Raw genomic sequence first — 26,415 nt, 5'->3', positions numbered from 1 at the left:
CAATGTAGCTGCCAGGCAACAAAAGATGGTTTTGTATATATCGATATGGCAAAAAGTTCTCCTTTTCAACTGACACATTATAATAACCTTTCTTTCTTTGTAATGGTTTTTATTTACTGAATTGTCTCTAGGATACTTTTAAATGTCCAAGCTTTTCTTTTTCTAATGAGACAAATTGGCCACACGTGTATTGCTTGGGTAACATTTTTCTGTGATTTGCTGAAACGGATACCAATTTTGACCTTTTGATTGATAAAGTATCGCTATGGATTAATTTTTTCTTCCAAAATATGGTACCACGAAACATAAAGGCTAAAGTGTTGACGTTGATTAATAATTAGGAGGAGAATTTCTGTAAACTCTCCTTATGTATAATTTCTTACTTAAACTCAATGAATAAAACAATTCAGAAGATGTCGACATAGTTTTGTGCTTAACAACAAATTGGCCCGCCTTTTGGAGGAACCGTTACAAAATACACGTACAAGTAGCAACTGGTATAGAATAGCATGGGATGCATGAATAGTTTAATAGGAAAACAATCGATTTCTTTATCGTTTCAACGTTCACTTCACTCATAAAACTTTGAATCCTGCATATTACTGAAGCGAAAAGGCGACGTATCGAAGCCGGTTAGAGGATCGGCTTCTACTTCATACACACACAATGGTTGCTGGAATAATTCGTATAATATTCAACAAATTCTTGAGCGTTTGTCAATTTCAGAGGATTTTAGTAAATGACTACTGAAAACATGTACTTTCACATTGCTCTTTGTGATTTGCTGTTCTAGTTACTAGAGATCCATTTATAATATCACCAGTTAGCCATCAGTGGTTTATCAGGCTCCATTATATAGTTGTTTGTTTGTTTTTGAATTTCGCGCAAAGCTACACGAGGAATATCTGTGCTAGCCGTCCCTAATTTAGCAGTGTAAAAAATAGGGAAAAGGCAGCTAGTCATCACTACCCACCGCCAACTCTTGGGCTATTCTTTTACCAACGCATAGTATGATTGGCCGTCATATTATAAAGTCCCCACAGCTAGAAGAGCGACCACATTTGGCGTAACGGGGATTCAAACCTGCGACCCTCTGATTAGGAGCTGAGTGCCTTAGCCACTTGGCCATCCGAGTCTCAGTATGTAGTGTACTAACAAACAAATATTAAAAAAAAAGCATAGTTAGTATATTTGATTTTAACGGTTAATAACCATATTTTCTGCTCCGAGGGAAAATTAGTGTTTATTTATTTATAAAATCGCAAGTCGATAGTGCAGGAATTGGCATCTGTTTTATTCAATAAAATATCTAAAAAACGGCAAAAACCATTAAATCTTCCTTCTTAATGTTAATCTACTGTTAAAGTTTTTTAATAATATAACTTTAGTACAGATCATGTAGTGAAATTTTTATTTGAAAGCGAAATATTCCTTCCAACCATTTTGTCAGGTAAAAACCATTGGTTTTTGAAAAGTAATTTACCTATATAAGTCCTATTTCATTGCTAAAGTAGTCATTGCATATTGGAAGAATATTTGAAGGTTACATGCTCTAGTAGCAGTTGCGAGTGCAAAGTTGAAAGCTGTAATGTTTACATTTCATGTAAATACCGTGGTTGAAATCACAATGGGCTTCTTTTGAAATTAAAGCAAACAGAAGGATCCTAAAAATACTAGGATCTAATCAAACACGGATGAGAAAATTGCAACTCAAGCGGAATTATAAGAATAAGGTATCTTTTTATTCGCAATTTAATTCTCTTGTGCTGGTATTTTGTGTTTATGGTAAAGCTACTATGGCTACGTCCTACCATCTTCCAAATTTTGAAGGAAGGCTGGCTATCACATACCCTACCTCTCACCACTTATGCCAATGGACAGCACATTTATAATAATCAAATAAACAAAATTGGAATTTTAGGATGAAAGACAATTCTTCTAAATGTTTTTAAGAGTTTGACAATATAGTTTTGTAACTTTCAAAACCTAAAAATGATAGAAAAACTAAAATAAATTGTATAAATTATTTAAGCCGAATATATTCTACTTAGTAAGTCTGCACTAAGTTTTGTGCAATTTGGTCTATCATTTCTAATGTAAAATGAAAACTAAAGCTTGTAAATAACATTTACTTGTCTAATAAGGGGTTAGTTAAAAAAAGTAATAAAGCAAACTACATGTCATTGCGTATTATCTAATGTATTTGGCAAGAAGGATGGATCCACAGGGTTTTGTGTGGATTAGCAGAAGTTATACAGAAAGATGTCCACCCACATCATGGAGTAATTTACTTTAGATGCTTTATGTGAGTGAAAATGGTTCTGAACATCGTATCATAAAAGTAGATACTGGAAAGAGCAAAAAAAAAAAAAAAGAAGAAGGAAAGACAGTCTTTAATGACGGAAGTAGGTAGCAGCAATTTGTTGTGTTTCCATTTGGATTATGTACTGCACTATCCTATACTCGAGTCTAATGAAAGGCATTTTCTGTGGACTGTCTTGGAATGATAAACTCATCTATATGGATTAACATAATCACACGTGAGGAGACCTTTACTGATACTTCTGTTTGACTAAAGAATACACTTGATTAGGTAAGAAAAGATAAATTTTTAACTGAATCTCATAAAAATGTAAATTCTTTCGTTGAAAAAATGCTTTTTATTGTATATGTATACAGACAGTAGAGAATTGAACAACACCTAAGTTCCTCTCACTTCTAGTGTATGAACAGGGATGGAACCATCAGCTGATGTTCCTGAACGTCTGTGTGAAAAAAAAATTATCAAGTGACAAAAGTGTATGACATGATAAAGAACCAAACATGATCCCGTAAGTCATGAAAAAACACTACCAAAATATTTGGTGAACTAAAAAGGTCAAAGAGTATAGTTATGTGAAGTAAGAATTTTTATTCCTGATATTTTCAACAAAGTGCAAAATAATTTCAGTTATATATATTTATATAAAAGCAAAAAAACCTTAGACTCAAATGAGTTAGTGCATCTTTCAGTCAGTTAATATAACTACAAAACAGGTTATTCTAATCTCTTCTGCCGACAACAGAATAAATATACAACATTATTTTAATTACTTCTGTGTCGTTGTTTTCGAAGAAAGTAGCTATAGAGATGATAATTATGTCACTTTCTACCTAGATTTTCAGAAGTCTATAATTTTAGAGATGGTCATATCTATCATCATCACCGAGTTTCCCAAAATGGCAGTTGTAGATCTAATTATTTCAGTCATCATCGCCAAGGATTTAAACTTTCTACGTTTGCTGTCTTGTAAACCCAAGCAACAGTGGCAAAAAAACCTTCCGTAACTTTCCAGGCAACAGTGAAGTAATTAGGTATCTTAACGTTCACTATTCTGCAAACCCAAAAAATAACGTTTTCTAATGCTTGCAGAATTTCCACAAATAGTTTTCATAGTAAAATACACTATTACCATATAGTCGACGGCATACACAATAATTTGGGCTCTTCAATGTGTTTACAGAATTTATGACAGTGTGAATAACTCGCAGTATGGAACAATGTGACCAGTTTGTGACTTATTCACACTGTGCTCACCCTGTGAATCCACAGTATGCCCAGCCAGTAAGCCATAGTTACAAAGCTCCGAAGCTTTCATAAACTGCCTGCCCTATGACACGTCCACTGTTCGACTTATCCTATAAATCTTCTATAGTGTAACCATACTAACTAGGTTACTGTATGTCCAGTTAACACTTTTGCTAAGTCCAGTTATAAAACCGTAAATACTAAAATATCCAAGTACAACAATTATTCTCAAACTAATTGTACGAACACAATTTCAAAACACATCTCAATTTCATTTTACATTAAAAGCAGAGATCAAATGTCACCTAAATAAAGCACATTGAACAAGTTTCTTTCAGAGCTATATTACTAAAAATTAACTAGTTATAAAACTACACAGAAACATTTTCAGTTGATAGTTTCGCTTGGTTTGCACAATGTCTTTACATTTTCATGTCACTCTTAACTGAATGTATACACTAGTGAGTGAAGCAGCCATTTTAATTTTTTTTTTCCTAAAACTTCAAACATTATTAACATAGAACCATCTCTTCAGTCACAGTCGTTTTTAAACACTGACAGTATAGGCATAAATAAATACCCCTAAAGTCACTAGCGTACATAAGTATAGGCTTTAATAACATAAATAATTAGACACTGCCATGTATCAAAATAGGCCTTAATTGCATTAATAACTATCTCTACACTCTCTGTCGTATATAAACAAAGGTATTAAGAGTGTATATATAGTTTGTTTGTTTTGGAATTTCGCACAAAGCAACTAGAGGGTTATTTGTGCTAGCCGTCCCTAATTTAGCAGTGTAAGACTAGAGGGAAGGCAGCTAGTCATCACCACCCACCGCCAACTCTTGGGCTACTCTTTTACCAACGAATAATGGGATTGACCGTCACATTATAACGCACCCACGGCTGGGAGGGCGAGCATGTTTTGGCGCGAATCGGGCGCGAACCCGCGACCCTCAGATTACGAAGCGCACGCTTTAACGCGCTAGGCCATGCCAGGCCATGAAGTAGTAGTAACATAAATAATTATATCTATAGTTAGTGTAAGTAGCAATAATATAAATAACAATCTCTATAGTCAGTGGACTTGGTGGTTAGGGCGCTTCACTTCCAGTCTGCTGGTAGCGAGCTCGAATCCCCGTCACATCTAACATGCTCAACCTGTCAGCCGTAAAGACGTTATAATATAACGGTAACTCTCATTACTCGTTGGTAAAAGAGTAGCCTAGGAGACGGCGGTGGGTGGTGATGAACAGCTGACTTCCCCCTAGTCTGTTGCTGCTATGTTCGTACACAGACACTAATGACAGAAACACCAGGTACCATGTTTTAAAATCCCAGAAAGCAATTACAGGAATAACGAACTCTACATTCATCGTTGTACAGAAATATTCGCAGTAACGACATGGTCAGTTTTCGTCTTATAAATTTTTTGCAGTAGTCGTAGAAAAAAAAAAAGTGAAATATTGTTTTGTGTCAAAAATTTAACAAATGACTTTGGAAACGACGTTTCTTCGTACACAAACACGGACAGTAATAATACGAAATAACCATCTGTACAATTTCCTTCTTGGAAAATGTTTGCAGTGATCACAGAAATAAATTGTGGTAATTAGTAGCGAGACGTAACAGGTACACGAGGGCCAGCTGTAAACAACAACGTTAGAGTCAGCATAAGTTCAAAGTATTCTACTTCTGTTTATTGATCTGGGATCACAAAGTGTCGACAACGTTTGCACGAGGTATATTTTAGAGCTCATGAGCCTCAAACAAACATACTTCCCTATCGTATAGTTAAAGCAACTTCAGTGTTTCTGTTGGTTTATTGAGGCTTGGATTCTGGAATATTATGATGTGATATTTTTATTGCTTTACACATCAGCTTAAAAGCTAGGGTGTTTTAGCGTTGTTTTTGTAGAATACGTAGTTCGACATACGATGCTTGAAAGTCTGTTTTAGACCTGTCCACACAAGTCTACTTAAACACTGTCGGTGCATAGATGACATTACTTCTGAACTGAAAAATATAGAGAGGAAGCTATTAGTCAAAAGTACCAATCGTCAACTCGTCGGTTCTTCGAATACTATCGTCTAACCAGCTAGTGAAATCTGACTGCCACACTAGCATGTTTTTTGTAGCAATAAGACGTGAACGTTGAACTCACTTATTCACAGTCCGAGCACCTAAAAGTAGGCCTGTAGAATATACAAAAAGTTGTAGAAGTGAGTAGGTTCATTAGTAAGAACTTATATATAAGTACGTTTAAAATCTATAGAAATGTAGCTTCAGTATGAAACGAAATATAATTTTTTTTACATGTTTACTGAACACTTAGACAGAATGAAATATTAATTGATCTATACCACGTTATTATATCCAAATAAAAAAATCGAATTAGAAAACCCAGGTATTTATTCTAAGCAGAGCTGTCACCTTTTTAAATATATAAAACAGGTGCTGTATTTTATTAACAATCAGAACCAGTGTAAAATAGGAGCTGTATTTTATTAATAAGTGGAACTAGAGATACACTTTGATTGGTAAATGAAATTAAAATGGAACTCTTATTACATCACAGAAATGAACTTTTTAAATGGACGTCCGTAACTGAAGGCGTTTTAAAAGACTGCATAAAAGTGTATATTTTCAGCTACACTTTCCTTGTGTTTAGTTTCTATAAATGGTAATGTAAGTTCATGGTAAACTACTTCAACTTCTTGTCCATAAAAACAAACCAACGCAGTATGAAACAGTTACTAAAACTATAATTTATCTACAATATTTTAGTTCATTTCAGTATATGTCTAGAGTAAAATCTTTATTAAAATTGGTATCTGTACTTTACATATCAATAAAATTTCATGTAAATTATCTCTGTAGTCAGAATTAGAAATTATCCTGTAAAGTAATCAAGCTAATTCTATACAGAAAACCTAAAAAGAGGTACTTAACCCGTTTTAAGAATATTTAGGGCGACTTGTTACTTTAATTCATTATTCAACTTCGTTTTGTTTATTTTTCCCAAACATTTACCACGACTTGTTTCTTCACTGTATTGTTAGATTTTCTCTTATGAGATTTGTTGTAAGAAACATTTATTTTAACTTATTTTTTTACTACATTGTTTGATTAAGTTTTATGAATGTTATTTTACGAAACATTTGCCACAACATGTTCTTTTGCTGTATTGTTAGATTGTGTCTTATAAAGTTTTGTAAAAATTATTTACTTTGTTTCTTTACTACATTGTTTGATTACGTTTTATGAATGTTATTTTGCGAAACTATATAAGACACAATCTAACAATACAGCAAAAGAACATGTTGTGGCAAATGTTTTATGAATGTTATTTTACGAAACATTTGCCACAACATGTTTCTTTGCTGTATTTTTATATTGTGTCTTATAAAGTTTTGTAAAAATTATTTACTTTGTTTCTTACTACATTGTTTGATTACGTTTTATGATTTCTTTGGTACTAAGCTTTTGCTGTAACTAAACTATAATATATAACTTAGTGTCATGATAACATTTACAACGAGTTTAACTTTATTACAAACTACGACTTTTTAACATTTTTTATGAAGGATTTTATTTCCTATTTTGTAGCCTTTCAAATCATCCGCTTTATTCACGAGAAAGTTAATGACAGTTAACAACACAATTTATTTTACTGTTTAAAACGATATTTACTACTATATACAATTTGCTAGACAGTTTATATAAGTTTTGTTAGAAAAGTCATGTAAACTAGATAAATAACAAAAGCGTAGATACGGTGTGGCAATAGAACATTATAGATCACGAAAATAATACCACACCATGACAGGAAACAATCCCTCTGGTAAGACTGACATCCAATTTATAAAATTCAGATTCACGTACAATATATGTGTTGTATACGTAGCTTATAGAAGATGGAACAACATTTAAATACGTTGTCTTTTCGTTTATATTTTCATTGATGTATAAGGTTCGTTGCTAGGAGCAACAACGTGCTAAGTTGCTGATCGATAATTGAAGCACCACACAGAGATGGCTCCATTGGAGTCACATGATTGTGGTCTATTAGATTAACTCCTCGATATGTTACACATTTTCAAAAGTGATGTGCCTAATGAAATCTTTATTAATACCATTCTCTTATCTTTTCTAAAGTATGTTAAAAGTTCTGTCATATTTGTCTTTTAAATATGTTGATGTAATTGTCGTATCTTTCCGAATAAATGTTTGTCATTACTATAGCTTTCTCTGATGATATAATACCACTATTATATCCTTATTTGAGTGTATGCCATTGTCACGCATTCGTGCAATGAAAAGATACCACTGTCGTATGTATCTCCAAAGTAATAATGTAATCAATATATATTCGTATCCAAGTAATGTCATAATTATCTGTTCCTTTTGAAATGTTAAAGTTACGTTTGCGTCTATTTAATAAATATTAATGCCCGAAAAAGTTTCGCTTTTCAAAGTGTTAATGCTACTCACTTGTCTATCTTCAAAGTATATAAGTCACTACCACATGTTTTTTTAGAAGCGTTATTACTACTGTCATATATTTGTTATGTTAATGTGACTGTTATAACTTACATTTTTAATATGTTCAGGATCTCATACATCATATATCACTTTTCATTTATATAAACATAATATACATACAAGTTTTGCTAATTTTGTGAAATGCGTGCATTTATGGTTCCGTGGGTAAAATATAAGTTTAAAAATGTTCATCTATTGTATTTTTTCTTACAAATTATTTCACTACCATTTTTACGTTAACTTTCAGGTTTCTTTCGAAAAGCTGAAAAAATATAAGCACGTTACAGGGAAGTCAGATTTTGAATTTTCCTTTTTGTTGAAATATGCCACGACGAAGCCGAAGAAAGGTAAGTCAACAATTTCCGAGAAGTTGTTTTTCATATTGGTGTCAAACCATAGAAGAGTATTATATCAAACCGTTTTGAATGCACTAGTGTAGATCACAAATAAACGAAGTTATCTCCTCCATTCTCTGCATAATGTGGATTACCTGGTAGAAAGACTAATGTCTAGGTAGAAAAGACGCACATTGTACTCCAATCTCCGGAAAAGAATTATTTAAAAGGTACGGAGTAACCAGAACGTAATCTCTGCAAACTATTCATTTTTTGTTTACAGAAAACAGACTGTTCAAAGTTAAAAACGTGAAAATTCTGAAAGAAACAAAACATTTGAGGTAAACTTAATCAGTCTTATTAAAGTGTAATATTTCAAAAGTAATCAACTTCTGATAAGGCTATGTCGTTATAACATCTTATGTACCGTAATAAATAAAAATGCATTGCATTTTTTTGGGGAGGCATACAGATGCATAACATAATATTATGTTTCATGAGGTTTGTTGTAGGAAATATTCATCTTAACTTGTTTCATTATTTAAAATATGTTGTAAGCCTGCTGATTCACCGAAGAGGTTTATGTCGTGAAATACCAAATACGTTTTATTGTACTGTAATAGAAGCTTTTGTAAACTTTTAAACAATTTTATACATTTCCGGTAACTTCAAAACAGATTGGGCGTAATTAAAATTTGGGTTATATTTTAAGATTGAAACCGAAAGAGCCATGTTAGAAGTCTTAACGACCTCAAATAATGCTGCGCATATACACATATCGAAAAAGCCGGTAAGAAACCGGGATATTACAAATTTATGAAAACGTCTAATATTTTTCATAAACGCCGAGAAAGAATACCTAAGGCAACATTGAGGATAAGATTAATGAGAAATTCGAAAGTATGTGTGTGTTTTCTTATAGCAAAGTCACATCGGGCTATCCACCGAGTGGAACCGAGCCACTGATTTTAGCGTTGTAAATTCGTAGTCTTACCGCTGTACTAGTGGGGAGCAATTCTAAAGTAACAGATGGGAAAATTTTTAAGTGTAACGTCATTGCGTGAAATTTACGATTGTGTTACCACGTTCAAATAACGGTAAGCAATAAAAAATTGAAAAATACACATATATATATACATATATCTTAGATAATTTCTAGTCATCTTGTGAAGCAAACAACAGCGTTAAAAGAATATGTTGTTCGTTCTCATTATAAAGCATTATTTCTTGTTGAATACTGTTTTAAAATTTTTATCATAAATTCTAATGTGAATAAAACAAACAGTGTAAATTTGTGTTGGTTGCTCTTATAAATAACGCAGCACCAGCATCACACAGAGCACATTGTAATTGTGAAACAAGCTAGAGTTTCAAAACTTCCAGTCTGCTTTAAAAACACAATCATTATTCAAATAACTCCCAATTATAGGAGTTTTGGCAACTATGAAGCAGCCAACAGTGTCAAAAATATCTAGTCTGACCTAAAAAACTCTGGGGTTATTTAAATATGGCTCGGTCACGGAATTCATTTTAATTGTGAAACAGATCGTAATGTAAAAGACACATTATTTGTACAAAATTGGGGTGAGGTGTTAACCAATTAAATCTCTGTCACAGAATTCATGGCACTCGTTAAAAAAATAAATGTTTCAAAATATCTTGTTTGTAGCGATGAATGACAGAATAATGGAGTTACATGCTACTTTGACTACAGTGGTTGCAGAACAAATGAAGCAGAAAATATGTTAACTATATATATTTTTGGCAATTATGAGTAACAATACTAGATACACTCTTGTGGTAACAAAATTATCACTACAGTTACAGTTACAACAGTAAGAGTAAGAGTATCACTTGAGTAACAGATTAATGGGGAAAAAAGTGGCATTCATTAACTGACTTACAGTTACGACAGAAAGTGTTCGTACCCGTTCGTCGTGAGTAGTTTTTTCCTCATAACTTAAAAACGTATCACAATTAGGATAATGAAAGTATGATATATTATAAATATTATACTAACACACATCTACATAAATTTTTATGTAAAATGAACGACGAATGAACTGTTTATAAACATAGGAGAGGCAGAAAATGTTCGTGCGTCTAATTTAATGGTCAGTTGTGTAGCCTTTCAGGTGAATTACTTGGCGCAATCTCTCCTCATAGCCCTCCATGATCGTTTGACAGTACTCGACTGGTATTTGTTTTCCATTATTCTTCACAGAAGGCCTCCAACTCTTGCAAGTTTTTCAGATGACGCTGATGAACCCTGGTCTTCAACTTATGCCAAACGTTTTCAATTGGGTTGAAATCGGGTGACTGCGATGGCCACTCCAGAACGCTTATATGGTTCCTCTGCAACCAGAAATGCACATATTTCGATGTGTGCTTAGGGTCATTGTCGAGCTGGTAGATCCAACGACGCCCAAGCCGCAGTTTCGGAGCATCATTCTCGATATAAGTGCCTAATATATCAACGTACTTTTCTTTTTTCATGATTCCGTTGACGCGGTGAAGGCTGCCTACACTGGAAAAGCTGAAGGAACCCCATAGCATGATCGAGCCACCTCCGTGTTTAACTGTAGGGACGGTGTTCTTTGGAAGATTTCGTTCCCCCTTCTTACGGAAAATATAGCGAACATCATTGTGGCTGAAAAGCTCGATTTAAGTCTCGTCTGACCAAAGAATACTCTTTCAATAGGTTTACCTACATGCTTTCTTGCATACCTCAATCGTGCTTCTAAATAAACAGGCTTTAAATATGGAGTTCTACGAGGACGGCATGCTTTGAACCCAGAAGAGTGTAACATGTTCGTAACTGTAAAGGTGCTTACTTCAACCCCAGTTTCTCTTACCAATTTCTATATGTTATTACGTGTTAAACGAGGGTTCCTACTAACTTCTCTGAGAACTTTCCCCTTGGTTCTCTCTGGAATTTCGGTGGGGCGTCCAGAACGAGGGAGGTTAGCAGTTGATCCTGTAAGCCTAATTTTGGCAATTATGCTTTGAACAGTAGATTTTGACACATTAAGTTGTGTAGCAATACCGGAAAGAGACACACGAGTCTTGTATTTTACAATAATTCGGTTTTTTAAATCACTGGATAGTTGTTTCCTGTTCGCCATGATGACCAAGCGGATAATGACGGAGACGGCGCTAAATTGCCGGAAGTACATTTTTTGTTGGTTAAATTCCAATAATTATGAACCTAGTGTCTAGTTCTGGAATGGTATAACGTAGTTTATTCGCCAAACTAAACAAAATTTTACGGGAATATCAATTTTTTCACACGTTCTGAAATGTATGAACACTTTCTGTTCCTCCTGGTTTTGGTTATTTGTTTATAAACAGTTTATTTGTCATTTAATTTAAATAAAGATTTATGTAGATGTGTGTTAGTATAATATTTATAATATACTATACTTCTATTAGCCTAATCGTGATACCTTTTGAGTTATGAGCACAAACCACTTGAGACGCAGGGGTAAGAACACTTTCTGTCGTAACTGTGCATGTTAGTGAAGTAAAACTCAGGGATATAGTCCTGTTCTATACTTGGGAAGACGAAATATCTGTAAAGATTGCTATTGTTCTGTTGGGCAGCAATAAAACACAGAAGTGAAATAAACCTAATTTAGAAAGTCTATTATTATTGCCCAGATAACATATTTCAATAACATATTTTTTATTCTAATGGTTGACAGAACTCCAGAATCACTCACTTCTGACTAGATTGTTTACCTGACTTTAATAATGTATAACAAAATATTAAAGTCACGCTTTTTTAGAAAATCACTGAACCTGAGATTCGATTGTAATAAATAAAAGAGGCAACAGTATCATAAAATCATCTTTTTGTTGGAGAAATTTTAAATCCAATAACCCTTAGTTACAGAATGTGTAGTATTGAAGCAGTTAATAGCGGAAAGAACAAATTGTATTTGCAATGTTCATAAAGTTTATCGTTGCTGTGAAACAAAGAACAAAGCCAAACACAATCTGCCAGTTTCAATGACTAGCAGAAAGCTGGACTTACATTGCACTCAAATTTGGCATATAATGTTTCACTTACGAAACAGACGAATGTTCAGAATACTTTTCTTCACTCTGTTTCGCTTAGGAATGGAACATAGGAGTCTCCTAACATCATAAATGACGTTTCGTCTCAGCAGGTTAAGCAACGGGGAATAGTTTCTAGAAAGACGTAAGCGTTCTGATGACAAGCACACATAATAAGTGGCTTAACACTTAATAATTATAGAGTTTGAAATAATTGTAAATTTGGAATACACGATACAGAAGTAGAATACGATAATTTAAACTTTACTTTTTCACCAAACTGCTGTTCTATCTGACGACTGTAGCTCTGTGGCATAGTTTTCTTTTGAAAAGACTTCGTATTGAGGCTGTCATCTCCACAACACACTAATTCTTCCTCCTTGTTTTCTATAATTTATCTATTGCACGAATAAATCGGTTCCACACCACCCATTTCGACAGTTCAGTCTGGTGCCTAGATTGGTTTTAGTAGTTAAGCACAAAGCTACGCAAAGGGCTATTTGTGCTTTGCCAACCACGGGTATTGAAAACCGGTTTCTAGAGACATAAGTCCGTAGACATACTGCTGTGCCACTGAAGGGCCTGATGGCTGTATCGTTATGTAACTTTATGAAATACCATACCTACCCTTTTCATACACCAGTTGCTTGAGATAAGCGATGATTTAATGGGAGGTTATGTCTGAAGCTGGATAGATATGACTCATTCCGTTAGGCTCGGCATGGCCAAGTGGATAGGCACCTGATTTGTAATCTGAGGGTCGCGGGTCCGAATCCTCGTCACACTAAACGTGCTTGCCATTTCAGCCGTGGAAGCGTTATAATGTTACGGTCAATCCCACTATTCGTTCGTAAAAGAGTAGCCCAAGAGTAAGCGATGGGTGGTGATGACTAGTTGTCTTCCCTCTAGTCTTACACTGCTAAATTAGGGACGGCTAGCCCAGATAGCTCTCGAGTAGCTTTGGGCGAAATTCAAGACAAATCGAAACTCATTTCGTTATCTTCCAATTCCGATAAATGCGTCCACGTAGTCTACATTCACGAACTGAACACTTCTTTATAATGTGAGTGTGTGAATATTTTGTGTCAGAAGAGTTACTACATATTTTCCTTAAAAACGATCGATTTTCAATGACAGCACACTACTGACGAAACGGAAAACAATGTCCAAATGTTATTTTGATACATCCTGTTCTACCACGACTTTGTTTCAAGTTTAGTTGTTACGTGACATGATAATTTGGATATTTGCAATTATTTTAAAATAACGTACTCACCCATATGCTCTGTGTTATCTGATATCATTAGGTAGACAGCACTGAAATCTTAACTACTCAAATAATCCTGAACCACAAAATCTATAGTGTTTGGAAATCAGAGAACATCCTGAAAAACATATTGTCTGTGTTGTTGAATAATACCATTCTGTCGGGATTTTATAACATTACTGAAATACTCGATCATAGAGTTTATGATAGTTGTGGAGTAGTTAAATGTTAAAATAAATCTACGTTTACTTATTCGTGGTAGATTTTATACTTTTTTCTTTAAAATTATAATTTTAACTTAATTCATTTAATGGTTAAAACGTAATTTAATGTAGTTGTATTCTTAGAATATGTACTTTCCCTCACCTTTAACAGATTACGTTTAATTATGCTTTTTTGCATAGAAAATTCGATGTTTTTTTCTTGTTTTGGATGGTTTAAGAAATCATATATTTTACTTTCCTTTTAAAATACTAAGCATCTAGTTGTATTTTGTATTTATGGCAAAGTTACTCTAAAACTATCTGCCATCAACTTAAATGTTGAACTAATGGCTCGAGGAAAGGCAGTCAGTCAGTAACACCCTACCTCACATGCTTAGAAATTGACTATTGCTATAACAATGTACCCGAAGCTTCAATTTTGATGAGTATTTTGTATTATTGCACGAGTTCGAACGCTGCTCGCCTGCTCCGAAATTCAGAACTATTCACATTAAACAAACTTAAATGTATACGTTAGTATAAGAGTAATTAAATTTCTACAAAATTTTTCTTCTTCAATTTGATTTCTAACAAAGATTGAATAAATAAATTAATGTCATCTTAAGCTATATCTGTCAAAAACAAACAGATTTGTGTCAGTTTGCTTTGGGCTCGGCATGGCCAGGTGGTTAGGGGCACTCGAGTAGTAAACTGAGGGTTGGAAACTCGAATCCCCGTCTCAATAAACATGCCCGTGCTTTCAGCCGTCTTAGCATTATAATGTGATCGTCAATAATACTAGTCGTTGATAACAGAGCAACTTAAGAGTTGGCAGTGTACGGTGATGACTAGCTGCCTTCCCTCTAATCTTACACTGCAAAATTAGGGATAACTAGCGCAAATAGCTCTCGTGTAGCTGTGCGAGAAATTCTAAACAAACAAACGATAGATTGCTTTGTTCCATATTTTATACCATATTCTTGTATAGAAATGCTTATTGTTTGTTTTCGTATACTATTTAGTGACGTTTATTTTTGCAAGTCTTAGTCTATATAATTTAGAATGCTTATCATTTCTTGAGGTAGCAAATCATTAGGTGAAAATGTTAGTCTTAAAGCGAGATTATTGGTAATCAAGGAATACTCCTAGGTTTTAAAAGAGTTTATTCATCACAATGAGATATTTTTAGTTTTCAAGAGAAGATACTGGTCATCCCGTGAGGCTTTTAATATTTTAAGTGAGGTTTCGTGTAATGATGTGACACTTTTAGCCCTCTAACGAGGTTTTTCTTTTGAAGTTGCTGGACATGAGATAAAATTTTAGTACTTAACTGGGGCTGCAAATCGTTGGTCAAGAAATAAAGTTGTTAGTCTTTAGCCCATGTTTGCGATTACTGCATGGGCTTCCAATCTTCAATTTAAGTTATTAGTTAGTAGGTGAAACTGTCAGTCTTGTACCGAGGCTGTTACTTACTTGGTGAGACTGAAAGTTTTCAATTGAGGCTGTTGGAAACCAGGTAAGGCTGATAATTTAACCAATCTTTCTATTTCATCATTACTTGTGTTTCTGTTGGATGAATATAGAATTATAATAGTTTTTAATATGCAGTGATTTTTTTTAGGTGCTGATACGAATAGATGAAAAGACTGTCGTTGTGTACTCATCAGCTGGATATGGAATTTTATATAAAAACGGCAAAAGGGTTAGTTGTATAGTCACATCGAAGTTCATTCTCTTCTTTTTCATCTTTGCTGTGATATGGGTGACAGTGGGATACATATGTTTGGCGTTGAGTTTTACAGTACACATATCTTCAGACACAGATGGAAATCCTATGTTAATTAATGGAATAATTGCATTGATAGTTGGTTACTTCTTTGCTGCTATTGGGACTGCAGTATTTTACATCACTTGGAGAAAGTCGAAACGTGTAGGTCAACAGCAAAATTCGAGTGAAGTTCCATCTACCGTCGATTTTCATGCATTGAATGCGGCCCAACTAACACAGATCTTATCACACAGCATACTGTGAAATTATTTTACAGCATATCTGTTTTATTTTCAGAACTATGAACTTTATCTTATCTGGTATTGATCTGACATATCTTAGAATTATATTTAGTAGCACTATTAAACACCAGATGGCAATAGTATTTTCTTTACAGCTGATAACCTTTTTTTGAAGTAATCCTGATTACGTAAAACTTGGAAAGAATTCAGTTCCCTTATTAAGCGTGTAGAGTAAAGTTTTAAAAGTTTATTCAAAACATTTTCCCCTGTTAATACTCTAATGAACTTTCAGTTCGTGTTTGCATTAAAAATAAGGTATTTGTTTTTCACATGTTTTTAATGTACATGATTTTCTACCAAATGTATAACTTCTAAGTATAACCGGCTAACAACCTTCTGAATCTCTGTTTGAAATTACTACAATCATCGGGGTTGGACAATAATATAGTTTAATATTATAATAGATACAAGTTATATTTGTGTTTATGTTCATCTCAGAAACAGGAAAAGAGTAAAAGCTTTTAAGGATACAACCAACTCGTTGCATGCCAGACAAAACATAAATGTTTTGAAGTTTATGCTGTATTAACTGTTTTCTTGATAAGCTATTTGATTATCATTGATTGTTATTTGTGATTGAAGGACTAAACTTTCTGTGAATATAACAAAACTATGTGTGGACTAAGCAATGCTGAATCACTTACTTCGTTCATTGAATTTGTATAAAATTATTAAGTTTCATTGGTTTGTATTAAAAACAAAGTTGCAGATAATCACGTGATGATCTGCGGGTAAATGAGCTAAGATGTAAATAAGTGTTCTGGGCAATCGCAGGGCGTTGTTCACTTACGCTGGCAAAGAAGTAGCAGCACATTATATACATTCGTGTAGTGTTGCTGAGTTATTCTCGTATAAAATTAAAGGAAGACTGAGAACATTTATAAGACACAGTTCAGTATCATCAGTTGCGATTTTGAAAATTACTCGTTCACCCATTTCTGTGGTGCTGCTCAATTACAACCGTTAAGATTTAAAAACTGACTTCTCGACGTATTGATATGGTACTGTTCAGTTAAGTTGGCCAAATTTTAAAATATTTCTCGTCAACACATTCACAAGGTACTGTCCAGTTACATCAGTCAAGATTTATGGTCCTGTACACTTAAGTGAGTCAATATTTAAAAGTAGACCTGACATATTTGGTACAATATTGTTCAAGAGTTATGTGAATAAAGCAAAATTATTACGTCTTTCACAACTATAGAGGTTAATTAATTTTATTTGTCCAGCAGGTAAAAAGATTAAGCTACTTAAAAATAAACCATTTTACGTCTGTCATCTATACGGTAAGGAAGGTTGAAAATAATGTCTAGTACGATGTGTTTTTTATTATAAACTACGATTTAGAACTAACTAATATATGAAATAATTAAGTATGTGCAAGTCAATACGACATGAACCCGTCAATCTCATATGTTGGGTTATATATTTAAAACACGTTTGTTTTATGTGTGAGAAAGGCTAGCTCGCATGAAAGTATTATTACAAAATGTTAATGATATATAACATAACATAATTATGTGAGGAAAAAATCTATTTGAGTGGTATCCCTCCAATGTCTTTAAATAACACTGTAAATATCTTATGTAGGTAAAATAATGGGGCACTATAATTTTAGTACTTTATAATACTAAAGTACAGATCAAGACACACTGTGTGCTGTTATTAACGGAAGTGATAGTTTAGCGATTTTCCACATTTTACAGCTCAGACTGTGGTAGCTCAAACTATTACATATTTTCAGTGGATGTGTTCTACTGAGCCCTTACTTCAAATATGAAATTTCCACGCAATTTATTAAGAAATACATGAGATATAAAATCTCCAATTTTGATTGAATTTCACATTTTTTTTTATTCGAAACAAAATGTTGGTCTAAATATATGCCACAACTGCAAAGTCATTCAATAAACACTTCTTAAAGTTGAGCAGAAATATTGTGCAAGCAAATGTGACACAAAGAATCACTCGAGCTATCGGTATAATGTTTTTACTACAGCTTCACCTAAGCGTAAAATGGAACAGTTTTTAGTTTTTTGTAAATTTGGTTATAGATGGCTGATCAACAGTAACAAAACTATAGGGTGAAGGCAATGCAGCTACGCAAGTATTGGTTAGACCAAGGAAATTAGAGTAGCAGTTTCTAACTCAACTTTTCAAAAGAATCGTACGGGTGGAAGGTTATTATTCATTGCCAATTTTTAAGCACAAATTTGTAAATTTTGCAATTTTTTTTCTTATTAAAGAAAACTTAGCTTCACGTAATATTATTGACTTAAATAAATTAAATCAAAATTGGCGGCCAAACTGGTAGCTACACTTATAACATTGGTAATAGTTTTACAGCAAGTATTTATTCGTTAGTTATCTAAGTTGCATATTTTATCTTACTCACCATCATGCCCCAAGCTGAGCATCCGTGCTATAAGTGTGGCTACCAGCTTGGCCGCCAATTTTGTTTTCGTACTAAGGGTGTTTTTGATTAGATATATTATACACGAAAAGTGTCTGAACAATGTAGGTAAAATTACTTCAAAAACCAAAATAAAGATATATTATGTATATAAAATAATGAAACGTTGTTATCTTAATGTATTCGAATATTAGGCCCTGCATGGCCAGGTGGATAAGGCACTCGATTCGTAATCTGAGGGTTGCGGGTTCTAATCCCTCACACCAAACATGCTCGCTCTCTCAGTCGTGGGTGCGTTATAATGTGCGATCAATCACAATATTCTTTGGTAAAAGAGTAGCCCAAGAGTTGGCGGTGAGTGGTGATGACTAGCTGCCTTCTCTCTAGTCTTACACTGCTCATTTAGGGAAGGCTAGCGCAGATAGCCCTCGTGTAGCTTTGCGCGAAATTCCAAACAAACCAAACCAAACTTATTCGAATATTATTGAATGAATATAATACGAATGTGAAATACTGGAATATTGCAAGGATAATTAATTCAAACATTAGAGTTAAAATTTATTCGCTATGTAAAATACTAAACCACTGTAACATGAGTGAAATAAAATATTATAGAATGGATATATTCTGAATATACAATACTGGAATGTTGCAAAGAGAATGAATTGAAACGTTAGAGTTTTGACTGTGTTTTTTGTAAAATATCAGAACGTTGTAACATCAATGAATTGAAACGTTGTAGTGTGGATATATTTACTGAAACATTTGTAACTCAAATTATTTAAAAATAAAATAATAAAAATATATTCTACACAAAAAAGTGCTTGAATGTTGTTAGTTGAGTGGCTTAAAACATTATAGTCTCGGCATATATTCTGTATGTATAGAAAATGTCGCCATTAGAAAGACTCTGTAACAAAATACATATTTCTTACAGTCAAATCAATATTTTTCAGTTAATTATTAAAACAAGTAATTTTGTGTTTAACAATATTGTGTAGAAGTGATTCTGTATCACCATATTCTAGCAGACCAGTTATATTTGAGCCACATTGATCTATCCGCTGAGTCCACCGGGTAACATTTGAAACTGAATTCAAATTCAAAAAAACGAAATACTTGATCGAACCTAGACTTTTTTTTGCAGTTAGAAGTCGGTTTTAAGACTCGTTTTATACAACCTAGTGTATAAAAAGGTTTTACTTCTGATTAACAAACGTTTACTTATTTCTTCAGACAATAAATAATGAAGTTTTAATAAGCAATGAACAGAAAATTTGTTCTAACAAGTATGAAATGTGCTGCCATCTTTCAAAGAAAACGTAAAAATATTTAATTTTAATATTTTTGTACAAGGAGACTGAGAAAACATATAATCCATCTCCATTTCTTGCACCTCAAAATTTAATACATTTTGTTAAGGTATATTTATACATTTTCGAAATGCATATTATACGAGGTTTCACCTATTTAGAAACAGGAATAGTGCCTTCTAACCTATCTACTGTGTAAACACTCGTAATCTGGTTACAAGGGTGAATCTTCCTAGAAATTGTAGTACAGATTCGTAACTTGGAAACAAGGGTTCGTCTTTAAAGAAACAGAGGTACAGGTCAGTAACCTGACTTTGAGGGTTAACATCTTATTAACAGTTATAATGCTACACGAGTAATTTGCTTTTCGTCTTCTAAGAAATATTTTTGAAAGTAAAGAAACATTTTGACCTTTGTAAAATGAAAACAGCAAAATAAGTGCAAAACAAACACATTAATGACGTTTGTGTGATGTAAAATATCCTAAAATGTTGCAGTAATGTAACATAACAAAATACGTTGATAATTTCTCTAAACAACGAGACGTTGTAAGTGTAACAAGCTTGTCCATTAAAAACGATTTAAACTGCATTTGATCTGTTTTTCGCCCCAAATTGCTATCAATGGTAGGCAGAGCTTTTTACATCTGTTGACGGGATTACATTTGGTCATCTGAGGATTTGCATCTGTTTACCAGGCTACATTTGGTCGAGAAAGTTTTTTGTTTACATCTCTTGAACTGCAAACATCTTGAATCTCATTGGACTTTTGTTTATAATTCAGCCTTCTTCGAAGTTTCCAACTAAGATGAGTAATCGACAACTATAGTAGATTTACTGAGTAATCAGGCTTTCGATTTGTCACAATCACATCATATGTATAACAATAACACACATTTGTCACCAAATTGAATAATATTTTAATTTCCAACATTGGTTATTAAGTACATAATTTTAACACCAACCATTCATTTACAATAAACTTCAAACATCTATGACATATGTTTACTCATTATTATTTTAACAATTATGAACATTTAACTTAAACAGTGGAATAACTCCAATATATTGGAAAATATTATTAGAAACGAAAAAAAAATATTTTGAAGTTTTTCTATACTTAACACTTCAAATCGCTGAATCTAAGATCTATTATGACACTATTACCTTACACTCACAATATGTTATTAATTTACTATGATTAGCAACATCCAAACAGGGGATGCTACGTTTAAGATTTTCCTGTCTCTTGTCAATCTTATAATAAAGAAAAGCTGCGCTGGTTTTCAAATATGTTAATATGACAGCATAACAACGGCGTATGTTTATCTATCACATTGTTCTAAAACATTTTAACACACAACAAAAATATCAAAAGATAGCCAAGTAAAATTATAGGATTAAAACTACAATATGGTAAGGGTAAAAATATATATTCGTAACAGCATCACCTACGAATGCAGGACTCATAATGAAATTAGGATATTTGTTGTGCTTATTTGTTTCGGATATTCGCTGTCTGTCAAGCTACTCAAGGGTTTTCTGCACTAGCCGTTCCTAATTTTTAATTGTAGGTTAGAAGAAAGCCAGTTAAATTAACAACACTCTCTGGAAGCTCGATGGTTATTCTTGCCTGACTGAAGAATGGGATTTGGACATTACTACATTATTTTATAATACTATAACGGTCCCAAACCGTGGAGAATGTTTTTAAATTATTTTTAACGGGAAGCAAACGTTAGAATAGCAGATCCAAAACCCGGCGTGCTATAATCACTGTCCAGTCAAGTATGGGTATATTACAGGATGTAACTTTTGTTCGTAAGCCTAGAATTGTGAACAGAATAAAAAAAAAATAAACATTAAGAGCAGGTACGAATTTAAAATGCTACAATATACATATCTATATAATATTTCAATTCATTTGAATCAACATCTTCCCATGGCGGATGGTAATTTTAGATGCTAGAGAATTTGGACTTGAGTTCTCATATGCTATTTTCTCTGTGCTATTTTTTCTTCTTTTGACATGCAAGGCTTACGAACAGAAATTAAATATGATAGATGGCGTATTATACTTCTTCAGAGGACTAGCTACCGTAATAGGTTACGTTTTATATTGAGTGGTAACAACAAAATAAGATTTGAACGAGCAGCGTGGTAAGTAGTAATTACATAAACAAAATGACCCAGAAACATTTTTCGTAGACATGACGTTTTGGGCAGAACAGTACTAATTGTTATAGTTTAGGTTTTCACTTTTTCTTTAAGCGTATACTTTAATATCAATGCATTGTTCTAGTATAACGGAATAGAACTTTTAGTTTATTCCTGGGTTTAAAACTGGGATATCGTTTTTTTTTTTTTCATGCGGAGTCACACTGTAACAACCCCGAAATACATTAAATCAGAGTAACAGGTCTCGTAACGCTATTTACGCCACGTGTTTTCGTCTTTTAAGCATGTGAGAAAGGTCTTTTTGCCCGAAATAATGTGATAATAAAAAATATTTTAAGTTCATATGAATATTACACTATTTCATACATTTTGCAAATTCATGTTATAATTTGTTGTTGTATAAAAATTTGAAAACAGTGGTTTTCTGTACAAGACATACTGAAGCTATAACACTATAACCTCATAAATGCTGCCCGCCTCCAGTGGGTCAGCGATAAGAACGCTAGAAACTGGGTTTCGATACTCCTAGTGGGCACAACACAGATAGTCAATTGTGTAGCTTTGTGCTTAACAAAAAATAAATAAAATTAAAAAAAATTAACTAAACTAAGTGCAATAGACACTGTTGATAGTTACGTCCCCTTGTGGCACAGCGGCATGGACTTACAACGCTATAAGCTAGGTTTGAATACCCGTGGTGGGCAGAACACAGATATCCCATTGTGTAGCTTTGTGCATAATTTCAAACAAACAAACAGACTTGATATCTAATTAGAAACCGATTCACGTGGGGTAGCACAACTGAACACGAAACAACATTTATGTTTAATGATTTCATTCATTTCACATACTATTATAATAACACAACGTTACGACCTTCATTCAATTCATAACATGGAAAAAAATGTCTCACTACAACGATACTAAGTACCAAATGACAGCAAATCCTACAATGACCAGTTCGAACAAAAATAATACATCATTTTCAGATAATACCAAAACATATGTCAGTATATCACTTATTGACCCATTCAGAACAGGCGTTAATAAATCGCTCAACAACAACTTTAGAATAGGTATTAAATAGATTATTTTCTGACAAATTATAGGAGTCAGTAATAGATTTTATACAAAAATATAATAATAAGAAATGAAATAAAAAAATGATTATGTGAATAAGACTATTCCTTGATAATTAATATTAAGTTCTCCTAGTTTTTAAAAAAAATTATGACTATATTAATCTAACATAAAATTTTAGGTTTAGTGTATAACACCATGTTTCGGACAGGTAGCGCTAGATGACAGGTTCTGTTGGCTGATGTTAATATTTATGTGTTAGTATATGATAAGTTAGGATTGTTGATATTATAATTTTGCTGCATTAGATCCCTTCTTGTTAATATAGAGTTGATAATAACAGAAAGCTATTGTTTGGCAAATCTCATGTTTGTTAGTTTTTGTATTTTAAAGTTATTAAACCTACTGTTAGTGTGAACGTGCTTTGTAGTCATTATGAGAAAGGTCCATACACTGGATAAATGAAGTGAAAAAGCATTCATTGGCCACTATTAAGTTCTTCATATTATATAACTGCGCAATAGCAAGTATAATAAATAAACTTAGCATTCCGAAAATTGTTGAATTTCGAAGTCCAGATTCAAAGGAAGTTTATTTCTATCTAACTTGGATCAGCGGGTGTTATCGGGTTATACTAATTTTGGAGAATTTCACTCCTCATCAGTAACCCTCTCTTTGATTAACTTGAGTTCAGTGTTACTGATGAGGAGTGGAATTCTCCATAACGAGCATAACCCAATAACACACACTGGTAAAAGTATAGATTAAAATGAACCTCCCTTGAACTTCGACTTCGAAATTAAAAAAAATTTCGGAATGCTAAGTTTACTTAAAGTTATTGTTTAGTACACCTCGCATTTTTATTTCTTCCATTTTATGGATGTCAAAAAATTGTAGTTATTACTATTGAAGGTGTTTTGTGTTAGTTGTCTTGTATATTCGCATATATGTTTAATGTTATGTTATCCTTATTTATTTCTTATTTGCGTGTTTTATTTTTGGGTTCTGAGACGCTTGGTCTGTATTCGTCTTTTTGTGTTATTGTGAAGGAATGAGGTTCAAATATTTTAGTATTTTTTCCTACCTTACAGTCTGAATGACAGGTGCATATTTCTCATTGTTCAAGTTACATTAATGTTTGTGTGTTATGTGTTGTTTTTTCTCAGTCAAATAAATGCAAGACTGGTGTGTTGTGGTTCGTATTTGTTGTGATGTCTTTCTCTTTAGTGAAGGTCTGCTAGAAATAGTTAATTATATAATGAGTACATATTTTCCTAAATACTTGTAATTTATCAAATAGAATACATTTCAGTGAGGTTCCAATATAAATAGCTAGTTACAACGTGTTTATTTTCCTACATTAGATGGACTTAAGTTTGTTGTGTTGTGATGTATTCAATTTAATGAGATTCCAATAAAAAAGAATGTGGTTACGAGATTTTTGTCTCCCGAGATTAATTACATTTAAGATTGATATGTTGCATACACTTGATTTATTGTGTTTAGCTATAAATAGAGGTTATGAAATATTTCTTAAATTAAGTAGAATTAGCATGGAATGTTGTGGTGACTTCTGTTTTCATTTCTTTAAGTCCAGAATTACGAAAAAATTTTCTAACATGAGTGTAACGTCTTCACATTTTAAAAGACTCTGCTCTGACATACTTCATAATTACTTCTTGTTATACGAGATACATTTATGGACTAACCAGGTGATAGTGAGTTCACCTTGTTTACCAACTGTGAAAGCTCCGGTTTTACACAAGTCATGCCACCTGATATTAGACAGAAGAAACGAATTTGAAAATCGTGCAGCGAAACAATAAAGTGGATCAGTTACTTCGAAGGGTCTACAATGAAATTACCCTGATATGTACTAATAGATAATAATATAATTATCGACATTTAGCATATCTAAACTAAACTTTCATCTTGTAAACACACAGCTCACCTTTAAATTTAACTAGTAAATAAAATAACAAAAACATAACAAATAACAAATGAAATAACAAATACCTGATTGATGACAAAGGAAAGTACAAACGTAAAATATATAAAGTGAATGCTTAAAATCGAGCAATAAATATGTTTGTATAACCACAGCTAAACCAAATAATTTTATACTAACTTTCATTTCCTTATTACTGTGCGTGTGTAACGTGTAACATAAAACAAATTACGACTATTCTGAGCAATACACCAAACACCTAACAGTATAGCATCAGGTTTAGACAAAGCCTGTCTTTACAGTTCAGTAAAGGTGAGAAGAACGTAGGAGTGAGGAAGAAGAGGAGATTTCATCATTCCCTGTTGAAGACAGCTCACCGCAGGTCGCTTATGTCGTTTTTCGATCCAAACACCTTAATAAGCTGTTCTTCGTACTGATCAATGTTTCGTTTCATGATGTCCATGCAGGGTCCGAGCAGCCTCTCAAAGGCTAGAACATCCAAAACTTGAAATATAAAGAAATAGTTGCCTTCTTTAAGTTTGTATTTTTTTTAATATTCCTGTGGCATTAATATAATATTTAAGATATTATTGCTTCTATTCCAACACACTAATTCATTAGAAACTTAAAATCTAATTACTCTGATAATCAGAATGGGATATTTGAAAGCAACTCTGACACATCTCAGAATATTTCACTTGAAGCTCCTTTAGTAATTCTAAATGAAGTAAATACCCTAATCAGTTGTAAAGCAAGTAAAACAAACCGTTACATTCTGCTAAAATGCGGTTAGTTCACTTTCTCTTTTCATCAGCAAGTAATATATAATGAAAGACTACACAGTTCTAGGTATTGCAAGTTACAGATATACTTACAAGCTAATCGAACACTTCCTATGGCGAAAGCGGATGCAGCTCGAGGCTTGTGGGTAACAAGGGCAAGTTCTGGAAGAAAACATTTCACCAGTAAAACTTAACATATCACCAGTAAAACCTAACGTTACAAATTTTGTTTAATTTCCTTTTTCAAGTAATATGACTATTTTTTTTGTTTATGTTTTTTTTTTTAATTTTGCGCAAACCTACGCGAGTCATATGCGTTAGCCGTCTCTAATTTAGTACTGTAAGACTTGATGGAATTCTACTAGTCATCACCACCTACCGCCAACTCTTAGGCTATTCTTTTATTAACGAATAGTTGGATTGAACATAACATTATAATGCCCTTACGACTAACAAAGCGAGCATGTTTGGTGGGACGGGGATTCAAACCCACGACCCTCAGTTTACGAGTCGAACTTTCCTAACCACCTGGTCATGCTGAATTTATCGTGTATTTTTTCACATTGTAACTAATATTTGATTATATGAGTTCTTAATTACTTGTGTTTGTTCTACAAGTTAAAATGTCAATGTCCAGTCTGTTCTTTTTGC

At 33.2% G+C, this 26,415-nt stretch overlaps 2 protein-coding genes across 4 annotated transcripts in view; one reads left to right on the top strand and one right to left on the bottom strand.

Moving 5' to 3' along the window:
• Positions 1–5,287: 5,287 nt before the first annotated feature.
• Positions 5,288–19,232, top strand: LOC143225752 (uncharacterized). Its single transcript, XM_076455694.1, has 3 exons — positions 5,288–5,794; positions 8,365–8,464; positions 15,603–19,232. Exons 2-3 carry the CDS (start codon positions 8,441–8,443, stop codon positions 16,011–16,013), a joined length of 435 nt encoding a protein of 144 aa, XP_076311809.1. The 5' UTR covers positions 5,288–5,794; positions 8,365–8,440; the 3' UTR covers positions 16,014–19,232.
• Positions 19,233–24,002: 4,770 nt separating this feature from the next.
• Positions 24,003–26,415, bottom strand: part of LOC143225750 (cAMP-dependent protein kinase type II regulatory subunit-like) — a 94,863-nt gene continuing 92,450 nt past the window's right edge. For all 3 annotated transcript variants that reach the window (XM_076455691.1, XM_076455692.1, XM_076455693.1), the window contains exons 12-13: positions 25,858–25,926; positions 24,003–25,486 (exon numbers count right to left, since the gene is read on the bottom strand). In XM_076455691.1, the coding sequence (XP_076311806.1) occupies positions 25,356–25,486; positions 25,858–25,926 (200 nt within the window). In that variant the 3' untranslated portion in view covers positions 24,003–25,355. The remainder of the gene's footprint in view (positions 25,487–25,857; positions 25,927–26,415) is intronic.

The sequence above is a fragment of the Tachypleus tridentatus genome, chromosome 9 (assembly GCF_004210375.1).
Source record: "Tachypleus tridentatus isolate NWPU-2018 chromosome 9, ASM421037v1, whole genome shotgun sequence".
Taxonomy (NCBI): domain Eukaryota; kingdom Metazoa; phylum Arthropoda; class Merostomata; order Xiphosura; family Limulidae; genus Tachypleus; species Tachypleus tridentatus.
The sequence above is the reverse complement of the archived record's forward strand: the minus strand, read 5'-3'. Positions and strand labels throughout refer to the sequence as shown.